Raw genomic sequence first — 14475 nt, 5'->3', positions numbered from 1 at the left:
ATCTCCATTTTAGGATAAGGAAAGAGGAGTGCTGTGTCTGTGGCAGAGTCGTATGTTTAATCTATGGTGTCTGGCTTACCCCTATCACTGCTGTTACCATGATGCCTTCTTTTTCTAGCTAGAGTTCTGCCAGAAAAACTTATGTTGGAAGTATATATGTATTTTCTGACAGATTTAGGACTTATGTGCTTGCAGAAACATGCTTCTTACAGTGCTCTGTCATTACAGCTGGCATCAGTGGAAGTGCTTATTTCACAGCACAAGTATTTATGAGATATGAATGTGCTGCAAGGATTTGCTCTGGGGAGCTCTCAGTTGATAATATGCACTCTGCAGTGCCTGGTTGGGAATAGTGGGGTGGTGCTAGTGAACTGCAAGTTTGGTGAAGTCCATGTTTAAATAAGGCCAAACTCAAGGGTTTAACTGTTGGCATTTTATGTATGCATGGGGAGAAGACTGAACTGATTTTGTAATGATCTAGCTAGCTGGAAACTGTCATGGGACAGGGGACACCCATTCTGATTTTATGCAGTTGTACTACAACTTTTTAATATCTTTAACTACATAACTTAATCTGTGAAGCACTTCTCATATTGTCCTTGCAGAATACTTGGCTAAACTCGGAACAAAATTGAATTACATACAGTGTGGATTGCTCAGAACTCGTTTGCTTTCTATTCTAGGGTTGCAAAGATTGTCATAAGCATTTAATTAACCCTTAAAAATCTAAGGATGCTCATTTTATAGATGTTGGTACTGTGACAGAATTGGATGAAACGAGTTTCACAATGTTTCACAGATAAGTGTAGTTCATGGCAGACGAGAGGAATAGTGTAGGAAACCCTGTCTAGCTGAAATAATTGTTTCTCTAATCTTTGAATGCTACATGATGAAAAAGATTAGCTACAAAATGTGATTTTTTTCCAGTTTCTTCAAAGCAAAGTAATATGCTGACACTTCTTTTTAATCCACTGTTGTTTTTTTTGAAAGCGTTAATTAAAAAAAATAAAAATCTAACTTATTATCTGGATCTGGAGTCAGCTCCTTGAAATTAATGCTCAATATAAAAATCTAATAGGTAGAAAGAAAGATTTATTTATTTCATAGCAGCTGGCATAAATCTTGTTGCTAATGAGGATAAAATCCATGTAAATGAATCATTACAGTAAATTGTTGTAATTAGGATTTATTCATTACAAAGGTCTCATAATTATATAATCAACTTTTAGTGTATTGAGATTTATACTCTTGACTCAATTCAATTTTATTCATTGAGAAGCAGAATTCACTGAGGGAGGAGTGTTTTCAGAGGCCGCCTGGCTACATGCTCTCAACTAGAGATGGAATTTTCAATCCTGTGCAGATACTATCTACTTCTTGTGTTGCAGAAGGCTTGAATTCTCTGGCAAAAATAAAACTGTTAGCATTTTGAAAAGACTCCCCAAATACTGAAGTCAAAGCCTCCAGGAATTTTAAGTGTCAGGTGTTTCATTAAGTGCCTGTCAGCTTAACAGTCCTGTGTGTGTGTACATGCACATCATCTGCTGAGAGCTGTGCAAACCAGTGATGGACCGATGTGATAGAAAGTTACTGCCAACACAGGATTGTCTGGGCTATTTAAAACTGGACTCTTTTTGATCTCAGTCCTTGCCAAGTGGTTAGGAGTAGTATCAGATATAACAGAGTTAAGGCCAGCAAACCAGCTGAGAGCTGAATACGCCCACTACTTTGGTGGATGTCCTGTACGGTGGCCAGAATCCCTCTGAGCCCTACCATCTCAGGCCCAGTTGAGGCTTCTCAACAGGGTACTGTGACAAAGTCTGAAAAATTAAGGCCTCTGCTTTCTCCTCTGTATTGAAAAGGAGAATTTTGCCTGCCTGGCCACTTCATTACCCAAAACAATTTTAAAAGCAGTGTCTAAGCATCTTCTTGGCAGAGTTGGAAGGCTTCAAGTGATACGCTGTAAATTACCAAAATATCTGTAACGGTATGCCTTGCTTTGAAGATCTAATAGTTGAAGACAAGATTGAATGGATCGATTGGATATGCCAGTTTCTGGCTTCAAATTGAAATTTATTTCTTGTTTTGTTTTGTTTTTTCCGCAGTTAAGCTTTAGGAAGTCTGGGTTGCAATTACAAATTTTCTTGCTTCCTTTTCAAAGTTATTGCCATTTAATAGTAGATTGTAAAGGCTAATTCTTCTTATATGCTGCTCCCCATCCTTCCTGCTTCTACTAAAATTTAATAAAAGCAGCTGTATTGCTGTGGTTTGGCTCTTTTTGGCTTCAAGAAAAGTCCTCTAGTCAACACTGTAAGAACAGCTAGAACATCCTCATGTCATTCTTAATTATACAGTAGTTCTGAAAATATCTCTGAAGTTTGGAGGACAACTTTATTCTGATCTGTTGCAGGTAGGGTTTTGAATCGATGGCTGTCCAACATTGCTGTAAGGTCTGTCAGTTTTTTCCCCTGCATTATGCTGCAGTGCAGAAGTAGCTGCATTACTGCAGCACTTCTGTCCCCTGGTTTTCTGTTTAGACTAATGATAGATAAATGCATTGAATTAGTTTGTCCTGTGTTCTTCAGCAAGGGCAGGAGTGTGTAAAAAGTCCTGGTATCTTCCTCTGTTCCACCATTCTCCTGCACATATTAATGGGCTGTTATAAGCATCCATAAATCATTCAGAAAGAACATATTAACTCTTGTATGTTATTGTGTAAAGCATTTAGCACCTTGTGTGACAGCTTCTCAGAATTTTGCAGGTACAACCAGAATCTAAAAATGATTCAGCCCTCATTTATAACCCTGGATTTAGTTAACTTGTTGATTTTTCTTCTCTAAGGGAAAAATAAATATTTCCCACTGATAAAAAAACAAACAAACAAAAAAACACTTTTCTATAAAAATTTAGGAGTGCCTTGCCTAGGCATATTTTGTTTGTCTGTGACACAAAACTAAAGTATGCTTCTGAACACTAGGACTTTTTCAGAGATGATTCTTAAAATCCATGGATGCTTTTTTTTTTTCTTTTGATTTTCTTAAAACTCCATGTGAATTCAGGGCAAACATCTTTCCCCATTGCTTCATCTCCCTGCTCTGCCTCCCATCCCCCTAATTTAAATAAGGCTGGGAATTTAGTTACTCGAAACCCTTGAGATTTAATAAGTTTCTTTGAGACTGTTAATGAATCATGATGAATGCATGCCCTATTTCCTACTCTTTGCTAAATATAGAGGTAGGACTGGGTCATGATGTCCTCTGGTGTCACTAGTACAGCCTTCTTAAATGAGTCAAGCTCTTTTTCCAGCTGTAGGGATTTTTGCCTTCACTATTCCTACTTAAGAGGTTGTTCCTGAACCTTATGGCTTGAATGCTTTAGAATCTATTTCTCATTTCTAGCTTACATATGGGTGGATGGGTACTTCAGACCAATTCATTCCTGTGTCGGCAGTACATCTTTAAATCTGAGTAGCTCTTCTCTCTTCCTGGTGTTTATCAGTGAATATACTGACTGATGATAATCTTGTCTTTTTCAGCCTTTTTCTGGGAGTCTGAACACATTTGATTCTCCTCTTGTGCTGTAGGCTTACAAATATAACTTTGCCATACAGTCCTGTTCACTTGTGCCCAAGGGAGGGCTTCAGACGGAGAAGGAGCACAGCATCCTGGATCTGATCTCTCCAGTGCTTGGTTCTCTTTCCCTGCTGGTAAAAATAGAACTTATATACAGTGCAGATTTTATTCACAATTGCACATCATGTTCTGTGCTTGCTTAACTAATCACAAAGACTTCAGCACAGCTATGCAAATAAAGCGATTGCAGCTTGCCTTGAAATTAACGTGCACTGGAAACTCTCAATCTTGTCCTCTTCCTCTTCTCTCACAGCTTTTTCATTACTGTTTTTTCCCAGATACAGTAAACTATATGCATGTTTTCAAATACCATCCTTTTATTCTGTGTATGTTCTATCGGTGGAATTTCATTTTGTTTTCAGTATTGCTTTTGGATTTAGCTGGAAAGACATAACATTTTTATTTCAATTGCCCATTTGTCTGCTAAAAAAATTTTGAAAGTCTAACCTCCTGCCCACCACAGTAATTAAAGATTGGAAGAAAGATTTGGCTTGCAAATATTGCACACATAATGAAGTAGGAAAATGTGCTGAGTTACACTTGTGGATTAGAAGAGCGATTGATTTCATTCATAAAGCCCTGAAGTTGGCCACCATTATCTAAGAAAAATCGTGTTCATTGCTATGGTATGTAAACTTTCTTTGCTATTTACTGGGAAATCTTCTAAAGCTTAATTCAGATATCACCATAAATAAATGTCACTTATTCAAGACTTGTCTCCCTGCAGAAATACTTAATATGCTCAGTGTACCGCTGAGAGGGAAACAGACGGGAATAGCAGCCGAGGGTTGGGGAGCGACACACGTGTACAAATCTAGCAGCCAGCATATAGCTTTGAGGGAAATAAGCCACTGTAAAGGATATCTGGTCTGGAGGCTGTGCTGGCAGCTGCACGTGTACACACACACATGCCTGTCTTGTACGTATCCCTGCCATCCATCATGCATTTCAGCTTTTTACTGTTTCTCAGCAATGTAGGTTTTTTAGTGTCATTCTCCTCACAGATTTCAAAACAGGTAGCCAGCACCTAACAGCTATAGTTATCTGTTAGCAGGGCTGCAGGGGAGGGGATGCAGTGACTCCATGAAGAAGCCTCCAGCAGGACTGAGGAGCACTGGAGAATTTCAGCTCCCATGTCACCAGGAGCAGTACTGGCTTCTCTGCTTGTCTGCGTAACTTACGGACTTAAATTGGCATTTTAGCATGGAAAACATGCAGCATCTTTTCTGGTTTTATTATAGTTAACTATGCTGAAGAGTTTCACAAAATGTGATGTTGCCTCTACTGTGCTTCCTTTTCCTGCTGAGAGATCAGTGCCATGCCATTGCTGATGCTGTTGTACTTTGTCTCCCGCCTTGAGCAAGACTTAATTGCATCTTCCTTTCTCATTTTTCCCCTTCTTTTCTTTAATTGGGATTCACGACTACAAAATGCTTTACTTTGTTGAGGAAGATCTGGGCTTTGTTTCTAGTCAGAGGGTGAGTTACAGTAGCTCCTGCACAGGTACATTCTTGTTTCTATGCATTGGTTTAAGAAAGGTAGCAGCTGCTAGTTTCTGAAGGACTGTCAGTACTTCCAAGAGTGTACGACAAACCTGTTGGCAGCTGAGGGGTTCATGTCATTAACTGGAGCATATGTTGGCACAACATGCCTTTGGGACCATTCCTTGAATGCATCTCTGACAAACTCTGACCCAATTTATTGATCCAATCTGAGTGACACAGGCATAAGCAGGATATATTCATCGGCCCTGATCTGTTTTTGTTATGCAGGGGAGCAGATTGGTTGGACGAAGGCAATTTTGGTTGACAGTGGCCAAAGATGGGTTCTGCATTCATGCCAAATGGTGGCTGTGCTATACAACTTAGAAGATCTTACTTACCATGAGCTGTACAAGAATGTTTCTCCTGTGGTTGGGATTGACTGCACCCTTGCAAAGACATTGTGTGTCGTATTAGGCACAGTCAAATGTGACATGGTAGTTCCATGACTCTTATTTCTCCTTTCTTTTATGCTTCTTAGGGTGTTTCAAAGATGATCGTATTGTGTTCTGGACTTGGATGTTTTCAACATATTTTATGGAGAAATGGGCCCCCCGGCAAGATGATATGCTCTTCTATGTCCGTCGAAAACTGTCCTATGTCAGTGGGGATAGTACAGAGGGGAAAAAGGTGAGTGAGTAATTAAATATTTTAATCTGGGAAATTTAATGGAATGTGGGGTTTGGTGTTTTGGAGTACCTACCACATCTGAAGAATTGCAAACTGATGATGAGGAACCTCCAGATCTGCCCACCATGAGACATAGGGAAATACTGTGGTTAACAGTGAACATCTGCAGCAGTTTAAGTGAGCTTCACTATCACAGACTTGGTGAGATAAATGAGTTTGCACATTTTTGGAAGCTTTTATGATGGTCTCCATCATAAAAGGAAAAGGAGGGCATCCACACTGATTTTTGTTTCCCTTTTCATTAATAATACTTTATAAATGAAGAGTTTAAATCTATAGAAAGGGGGAGAAAAAGGAGGAGGAAGATGGTTACTAAAGTGTTTCTAGAAAAAGGCTTCCTAAGATATTGGAGTGTTTGAAATAAACAGTTACTAAGTACTCGGTAGCAGAATACAAGCAGACTCCTAGAACTGGGATGCAGTAGTGACAAACAGTGGAGAAAATACTGTACTTTCACATATATAAAACTACATTTAAGACAATTTGCGCTACTATAGAAGTACTGTTTCCTGAAAGCATGTAATTGGGTATTATACATGGGTATTTTTCGGTTAAAGATTAGAGAAACTTCTCAGCACGCTGTGGCAGTTTTCGCTTTAGTTGGGGGAAACAGAAGCAAGAGAAATTTATAATTTTATTGGGAATAAAGCAGATGACTGTAGAGGATTGAAAGAAGGAAGTTAATTGGGGTTAAGTTAAGAGTCTGGGGTTAAGTTCCTGACATATGTAAATAGTGCATACTGATGTTGAGTCACAGATATATGTGTGAGTTACTTGTTTTTTTTCTTAAACTGGGTATACCCAAGTTCTTGAGGTCAAAATTTGACCATACAAGGAACTGTAATTGTCAACTCCCTTGAAAACAGGATTCTAAAAGACTTTCCAAAGGTTTTGTTGGAGAGACGGGGTAAAGAGAAGATAATCCTGTCTATTTCCCACTTCCCCACGTTTGGTCATGGCAGCCAGTAAGGAGAAGATGGTAAAATATCGATCTTTTGCTGTCAGATTGGTGGTTTAGTAGTCCTCAGCTACAAATTCAGGATAGCACACTTGCACCTTTAAGACTTTTGCAGGAAACTTTGATCCTAAGTTGTGACTTAGGATGACATGTCATGACAAAGGAACCCATCTAAGGAATGACTACAAATTCCTGTTTCACATCAAACAACATTGTGGCGTTATTTAGCCTAATAAAAGCATGGATCATTTAACCTCTTGTTCTTCCCAACAAGAAAGGCAAACCTCAGAGGAAACCTGATTGCTTAAAATTCATTCTCAGACCCCTGATCAATCTCTGTTCAGCTTATTAATCAATTTAAAGTGTTTGAACCTCCTTTGGAGAGATGAAAGTGAAATAACCCTTGCATTTGCTCTGAGCTTTATTTAAGCCTCATAAATAATTTTGATTTGTGAGTTTTTTCATAAGTGGTGGTTATTAGAGAATCGGCGTTAGTGAATTGCTTGCCATAACAACTGACTTGGGGAGCATGCATTATAGCACATAGTGTTTTGTATATCTCCCTTGACTGTTTGCATTTTGCTCAGCTTCTGAGAAATGAGCCTTTCCTGTGACTCTGAAGTACTTTACTTCAATCTGAAGTTCTGAAGTTCGTGAAACTTCAGTTCTGTGGATCTTTGATATTTGTGTAGCTCTCCTTCTGTTTTATTTTAACTGACTGCTCTGCAGCTCCAGCTGCTCTTGTATCTGATTTTTGTGCCTGTTCTGTGCAGTGAGACACTACACTGGACTACCCCTGTTTTTTGAATTATAACTAGACAGATTTTTATTTCACTTTATAGTTTTGTCAGCTCTTTCTTGTAAGATGGGTATCAAAACACCAAAGTTATATCATTAAAAGGAGGAAAAAGCCAGAGAACAATTGTTTTTTAGAATCTCAAAAAGAACTTCCAAGTATCCCTGCCACCCACCAGACTGTGTGCTCTCATTTACATCCCCAGAGATAGACTGGCAAAGTGGAGAATGGGAGAAGTTTGAGGTTGCTTGTGACCTTGAAGAGGTACAACAAGAGCTACACCATGGCCTACCCCTTGTGTTGAGATGGTATTGAACTGTCAGTGGTGATCACCATCAGTGGAGATGATTTCTCCACTGGCTGCGCAGAAGCCTGACTGTTAGGTATTTGTAGAATTTGGTCTATGTAGCTTCAGCATAGAGTAAAGAAGGTTCATTTTATTTTTTTTCTGTAGACATGTATTTGCTCTTCGTTTGCCTGGCTACTGTAGATTTTGACTGAAGAATACTGGTAGAGAGACATGAGGTGAATCATTGTCCTGTGATATCTCAGTATTAGTTTACATTCATAAAAATAAGACCTGCAGAGCTTTGAGAACAGTAGTCTCTTGTAGGACTGATAACAATGACAGTGAAAACAAACTGAGAGAAGGGCTGTTTGAACACCAATAGTGATGTTTGGTTTCTGACGTAAGCTCACACATCATGTTCATATTACACACTATGGTGTGATGATTCACATCAACAAGAAACAAGTGTTGATTTATTACACTCTTGACGATTTTGATGTCCGTCCCATATGATTTAAGTCATCCATCCTTGTGCTTTTTTCCCCTATGCTTATTGGAACGGGAGAGCATCAGCAATAACATTTGAATTAAAATGTAGCAGAGAAAAACTATTAGGAGCAAGATTAGTGAGAGGCTTGGTTCAATTTTAAGGCTGAATGAGAAGGGCTTTGAATTCAGCTTGAGTAGTGACAACAGCTTGAAGTAACACAACTCATAATCAGTAGATGATGATAAGCTTTCCTATCATCTGAAATTTCATTTTAAAGAGCCTTTTAAATGACCTGTTTCATAGGCTCCTTAGTGTAAGAGTCTTTACATTTCCACTTCAATTTCCAAGTTGTGTATATCTAGGTGAAACAGCAATTAAGCCCTTAATATGGTTTATGCCATATCTAATTCTAGGTTACATCCATTACAGACTCCTGGATCCCAGAGAAGTACCCTTTTTTTTCCTTGGCATTTTCCAGTAACAGTCCTGCAGTATTTCTTGCCAAGTTTAGAAGATAATTTTTCTCTCTGTTTTTAAGCAAAATCACAGACCCTATATGTCAGGATTGGTGAAGGCAGAGCAATGTGGAGCATAGTTCTTAGTTAATAGCACATAAAAAGCCTATTAAGTAAAAATTAGAAAAATCTTTTTTGCTGCTGCCTCACACACTAGCTGATATGACTGACTGGAAAATGCAGGCCCTGATCCTCACTTACAAAGGGTTCTGTACATTACCAAAAGCCACAGCTTTAAGAGATGAAAGCAGTTGGACTTGGGATTCTGATTTTAAAATGGCATTAGATCAAGATTTAATATCTCTGCCTCTTCCCCATGCAATAAAGGGTTATGCTTTGTTACAGTTGCAAACTTCTGATCTTTCTGTAGAAAGAAGCTTTACTTTCCCATGGGGATTAAGAAAAATCGTAGTATGTTCTTAACAGAGGCAACGGCTGAGTAGGGGTTTTTCTCAGAGTGATGCATCAGCAGAGCTAGTTTGTAGTAGTGCCTTCAGTCTGGCATCTTGCTTTGTCACATGACAAGGGTACTGTATTACAGTGCAAAGTTATAAAAAAATGTATGCAGGACACTGTCAGTATATGTTCTGAGTGTGCCTGGATTTTAGAGTAGATCCTGTTTTCTTTAGTGTCCTGTAAATATGGAGGAGTGAAGTTGCTGCCAAATGCACGTGGTAATCATTCAGGCTGCTGAATCTTCACAGAGCTTAAGCTACTGATGTTGTGGCTGCAGCTTCAGAAACAGAAGTGAGCAGGAGCAATGTTTAAATGTTTGTGTGCATCTGGACCTCTGACACAAAAAATACTGGCTGTGTTGGGAGACCGGTGAGTTTCTGAAACTAAATGGCTTTAGGCACATGACTCCCACTGAAATTCACAGCATTTCTTAGCTGCATCTCTAATTCACTTTAACCATCTGTCTGGCTGGAAGATTCAACAATCTGAACTGAGCACCCAGCAGAAATGAAAGGTTTTAAAAAATCTCCTGTTCCTGTCCCTATTGTACCTCTCAGACCAGTGCTTTGTGAACACTGTAAGCAAATAGGATGTCACCTGAAAAGCTACTTGATACAGTTTGTGGCTGGTCCACATCACCATTTGAATACAAAACAGGAAAGCAAATGGCCAAATTCTGCATTTTATTTGCCAATAAATTCTCTTCTCGTGCATGGATAGTATGCAGGTACAAACAATGATTATGACGTGCAAGTCGATACAGAGAGACAACTGTTCTGCCTCAGCTCCTTTCTAAGCTCTTGGAGGTGTTGCAGTGAGTAGGAACAGTGGCTTCTGCAGAAAAGGAGAACGTAAACATACTGCTCTCATTTTGAAACATGAAAAAGGAACACTGGTGTTACAGGGTTGATACTACAATTTTCTGTAAGGGACTCAATGTCTGAAATGCAAAGATCTGGCTTTTCTTGTACAACTAAGTCTCCCCAATCCCTGTGTTTTGCTAATGTTTGATTATATAAATACACGAACATAAAGGAGTTGCTATTTGCTAGTCTCTGCTCATATTACATTTTTTTGAAGACCATCTCCATCCATATCCTGTGTGTGATATGACAGGCTGCTTGGCAAAAAACAAAAATAATATCACGATGAGCGTAATGACATTTTTCCTGTGCAAACTGGATCCAGCTGTCTGTGACCTAGGACATGCATGTGACATTTCGGGCAGGCTAATGAGCATTAGGCTTGGAGATGCTTTCACTTTGTCCTTTTTCCTGAGTCAGTTTGTGTCTGAGACAAAGCAAGAAATACCTTCCTGGTATCACAGTCAGTAAACTCCCAACTCAGAAATGGGGTGTGGTCTGCAGGGACATTTCTGGTGAATTGCTTTTCCATTGATTCATGTATCTGAAGAACTCTTCATAACAATGCAAATTGGGTGACAAGAAAGCAAGGATCAGAGGTTAATTTAATATGAATTACACTGAAATTGTGGCAATGCTGAGTCTTGTGGCTGAGAAGGTTCTCTCTGTGTGACAAGGAGAAATTTAATCAGGAAGAACAGAAGTCTAGACCCAGTTTCCCCAACTGATAATATGGTAATGAGTGTCACAAAAGCAGCATACTTGATGCACCAGGGGTCTGAGGGACAGATGAACACTGCTAGGCTGGGCTGCTCACCCTGAAAAAGGTACAAGTGTCTGCTTGGAGCTCCCTGAAAGCCTCATCAGGCTACTTCTTCAGCAGAGCACTTAGTGTGTTTGACTTAACTGTGTTTGTGGGTTACACAGTCCATGTTGGCTTGCTCATGAGAGGTGTGAAAATGTCTGGTTTTGGTGTTCACACTTGTATTAATGTGCAATTGAACTGAAGGTCTGGAATATCATAATCGAGTCTCTAATGACACTAGTCATTAGACTAGTATGTCTACTCTACCATTTTTCATCTATTTTCTCTTCAGTAACCCAGTTTATACATTTCCACATCCAGCTGAGATGGTTTGAAATGCAATGATTTATTAACATTCTGTAATCTTCCTTCTCCTGCATCTTTGCTGCCTCAGTTAATGATGAAGCATGTCTCCTCTTGTTTTGCTGACTGTATTCTGCATTGGCTCACCATGTGTTGCTTCAGGCACTCATGCTTTTCTGTAGAGGACTTCAGAAAGGCTGGCAAATAGAGTAATAAGATGGCAATGAGCAAACTGTTGCATTTGAAAATATCAGTTACTCCATAGTCTGGGGCCACAGTTGATAATGCTTAAATAGTCATGCTTAAACTAGTCTTTCAGTTCGTGAATGTTCATTTAGCAGATTTATAAAATGTTCAAGCCTGGGAATGAAAGTTGATGCAATTCACAGAGTCTGAATGTCAGGTAGCAGCTAGGATTATTGTGTCATTATCTGAAATGTAACGATTTCTTGCCTTTCTGATTCTAGTCAGTGTGTTTTAAATTCCAGCCTTGACTTGCTTAGGAACAGTTGCAATGGCTTTCTTGGTGCCTAAGCTATGCAGGGGAAATACATTTTCTGCACTCTGTGTGTCTCATGATTTTCAGGTTGTTGTTTTCCCCTCATTTGTTTGATAGACATAATCAAACATTCAGACTGTTCCGGTAATTTGAACACCTTCCAGTTTTTATTTTTGGATCTATTATATATATTTTTAATATATATAACAATATACATATATGCTTAGTTCTGTCTATACCTCTTTCAGATATATTTATAACACCTTTGCTATTACTGGGATTGCAAAGACAGAAATGGACTTTGATTTTTTTACAGGAATCATGCTTGGTTGAAGTCAACTTTCAGGTGTGTGTGTCCCATTAGCTGTTTTCAGTCTCATAATTTACTCATTCTTACTACTGCTTCAAATTAAGCTTCTTCATATTCACTATAGAGATAATAGAAACACTAAGGTATATAGGCTTGTTAAGTTCTTATTTTCTGATTATGACTTGCCAATCTAGAATCTCTTGTGCTTATTGAAAATAAGAAAATGGAATACATTTGGTAGGAATTCCTTGTGATTAAGAATTACTTGTTACAAGAGCTATAATCAATTTTAAGGTGTTTTCTTTAGTATCGAGACATAAACTTATGTAAGAATCAAAAAAGGAAACAAGAATATATTTAGAAAACTAAATAGTTTTCTCTGTGCCTTTTGCTCTCATCTCATCAGAAATAAGTGAGATCTGACTTTAAGGTTTGCCATTCAGTTCGGAAACAGTCATGGAACAAATTCAGTTCCTCCCCCAGGAGCGCAGTTACTTGGAAAGTGATGATGCCAACAAGTCAAAGTGGGGTGATGTTCACGACTGTGCATTATACTTTCTGAAAGGGGTTGGAATAAAGAGCAATGTAATAAAACTTGAATTTCAGGGGTCAGGACTCCACAAATCAGAACATTTCTCATTTTAAGATAAACTAAGATGTTGACTTTAGGGCTGCCGTGTGCCATTAAGCTGTCATCTGCAATCAGATCAATAAATGATGGGAGAACAATTAGGTTCTAGGGAATTACAGCAGCACTGAAACCCATGTAAGTAGTGAGAACAGCTTTGCAGAACTGAGTATCAAGAAGAAAGGAAATGTGAGGGGAATAAAGGCTGCATGTAAGTTGACTTTGCTGTTTTCAAGCTTGGACTGACACTGAGGTTGCTCGGTGAAGAGTGACTATGATGAGTCAACCAACATGTAGGTACAGTTTCCTTTTTGTTATCCTCCAGCCTCAGCCTTTCTGTGCCACTGCAGGTTAGTCAGTGGAAGGTACAAGAGGGTTTTGTAATGAGATGGTGCAAGAATAGGTTTTAGCATATCTTGCTCAGAGCTTTGTTTGTGGAACCATTCTGAACAGAAATACTAGAAATCTTATTGTTCAGATGATTTCAAAGGGGACAAAACAGGAGGCAGAAGAAGCATTCCTCTCCTTAGGAATGAAGTTAGGATAAACCCACGATGGGTTTATACCCTGACTTCCGTTTATTCAGCACTATAGTCAAAAGACCAATGGGGTAGAGTGCAGAGCTCAGCTTTGCTGGCAATAACAGTTGTGTGAGGCTTTCTCCCTGAAAAAGTCTTGGTTAGCCCAAGAAAAGGTTCCTAAGCCATCTAGTTCATAGTTATGGTGTTCCAGGAAGGATTTCCCAAATGCATCTGTCCGGTTTTCTAATTGCAAGTGGAACCTTTAAGTGACATCAAAATATAAATTCATTTTACAATGCAATATTTTACTAACCTTTATTTTTGTACCAAACAGAAACTTCTTATACAATCAAATGTTTTCTTTCTAGCTTCCCCAGCACTTACTACCTTCTTTGTAATCCTTACTGTTGCTTTATATATTCCTTATATGAAGGGTAATAAATTTTGTGAGGTTTGCAGCTTTTAGTGACATGACTGCAAATAGGACAATAAATCTAGCAAATAAATTTGGTCCTAAAGAAAAGACCCTGTGTGGTGAATCTTTGTATTAATGAATGTTATATGTAGTTATTCCTCTTTGGAATCTGATTAGTTACAGTGCCTTGCCTGTTTTTTTAAAACATTACAATCTAAACTAGTGTAGAGACAACGGTGTTAAATACACCGTGAAGCATGTGGATAGACATTACAAATACTTGGAAAAATCTGAGGTGAAGTCCCAGATCCTCTGAAGTTAATGAGAATTCTGGAGAATTTTGCCTTTTTTTCCTTGCCTCTTTTTTTTTTTTTTTTTTTTTTTCTTTTCTTTTAACTTCAGTGGGTGAGAATTTCATTCCCATTAAATATAAAGTTCTAAAATAAACTGGTCAGTGAGCTGCAGAATTATATAGCTGGGTCACCATATATTTGGTGTCAAAAAAATCCTCCTCAGCTGCACTTGTTTCTCCTCTTGTCCCTTCCCTGGGCCCCTCCAGTCTCCAGAGTAGAGTTGATCTCTGCCCCCAGCATCCCACCAGCAAGGTCCCCTGCCTCTTACCTGTGTATGTCCTTTTTCTATATGTTTTTCTTGGTTGCTACCAGAGCAAAAGGTAGTCTTCACCTTTTCTTGGTGGTTCACAGCAAATGGCTGCCAAAAAGTTAGAAAAAGACTGAGTTTCCCTGGCCCTTCTGCACCAATAC

General features: G+C 38.8%; 1 protein-coding gene across 3 annotated transcripts in view; it reads left to right on the top strand.

The window, feature by feature from the left end:
- Positions 1 to 14475, top strand: part of KIAA0930 — a 70094-nt gene that overhangs the window by 27824 nt on the left and 27795 nt on the right. For 2 of the 3 annotated variants that reach the window (XM_084531863.1, XM_084531862.1), the window contains exon 2: positions 5655 to 5803. In XM_084531863.1, coding sequence (XP_084387989.1) covers positions 5655 to 5803 — 149 coding nt within the window. Of the gene's footprint in view, positions 1 to 3542; positions 3707 to 5654; positions 5804 to 14475 lie in introns of those variants that run through there. The other variant, XM_084531864.1, reaches the window with a different exon arrangement.

This window comes from Aythya ferina (assembly GCF_964211825.1).
Source record: "Aythya ferina genome assembly, chromosome: 1".
In the NCBI taxonomy this organism is placed as follows: domain Eukaryota; kingdom Metazoa; phylum Chordata; class Aves; order Anseriformes; family Anatidae; genus Aythya; species Aythya ferina.
This window is presented reverse-complemented; position numbering and strand designations above follow the sequence as displayed.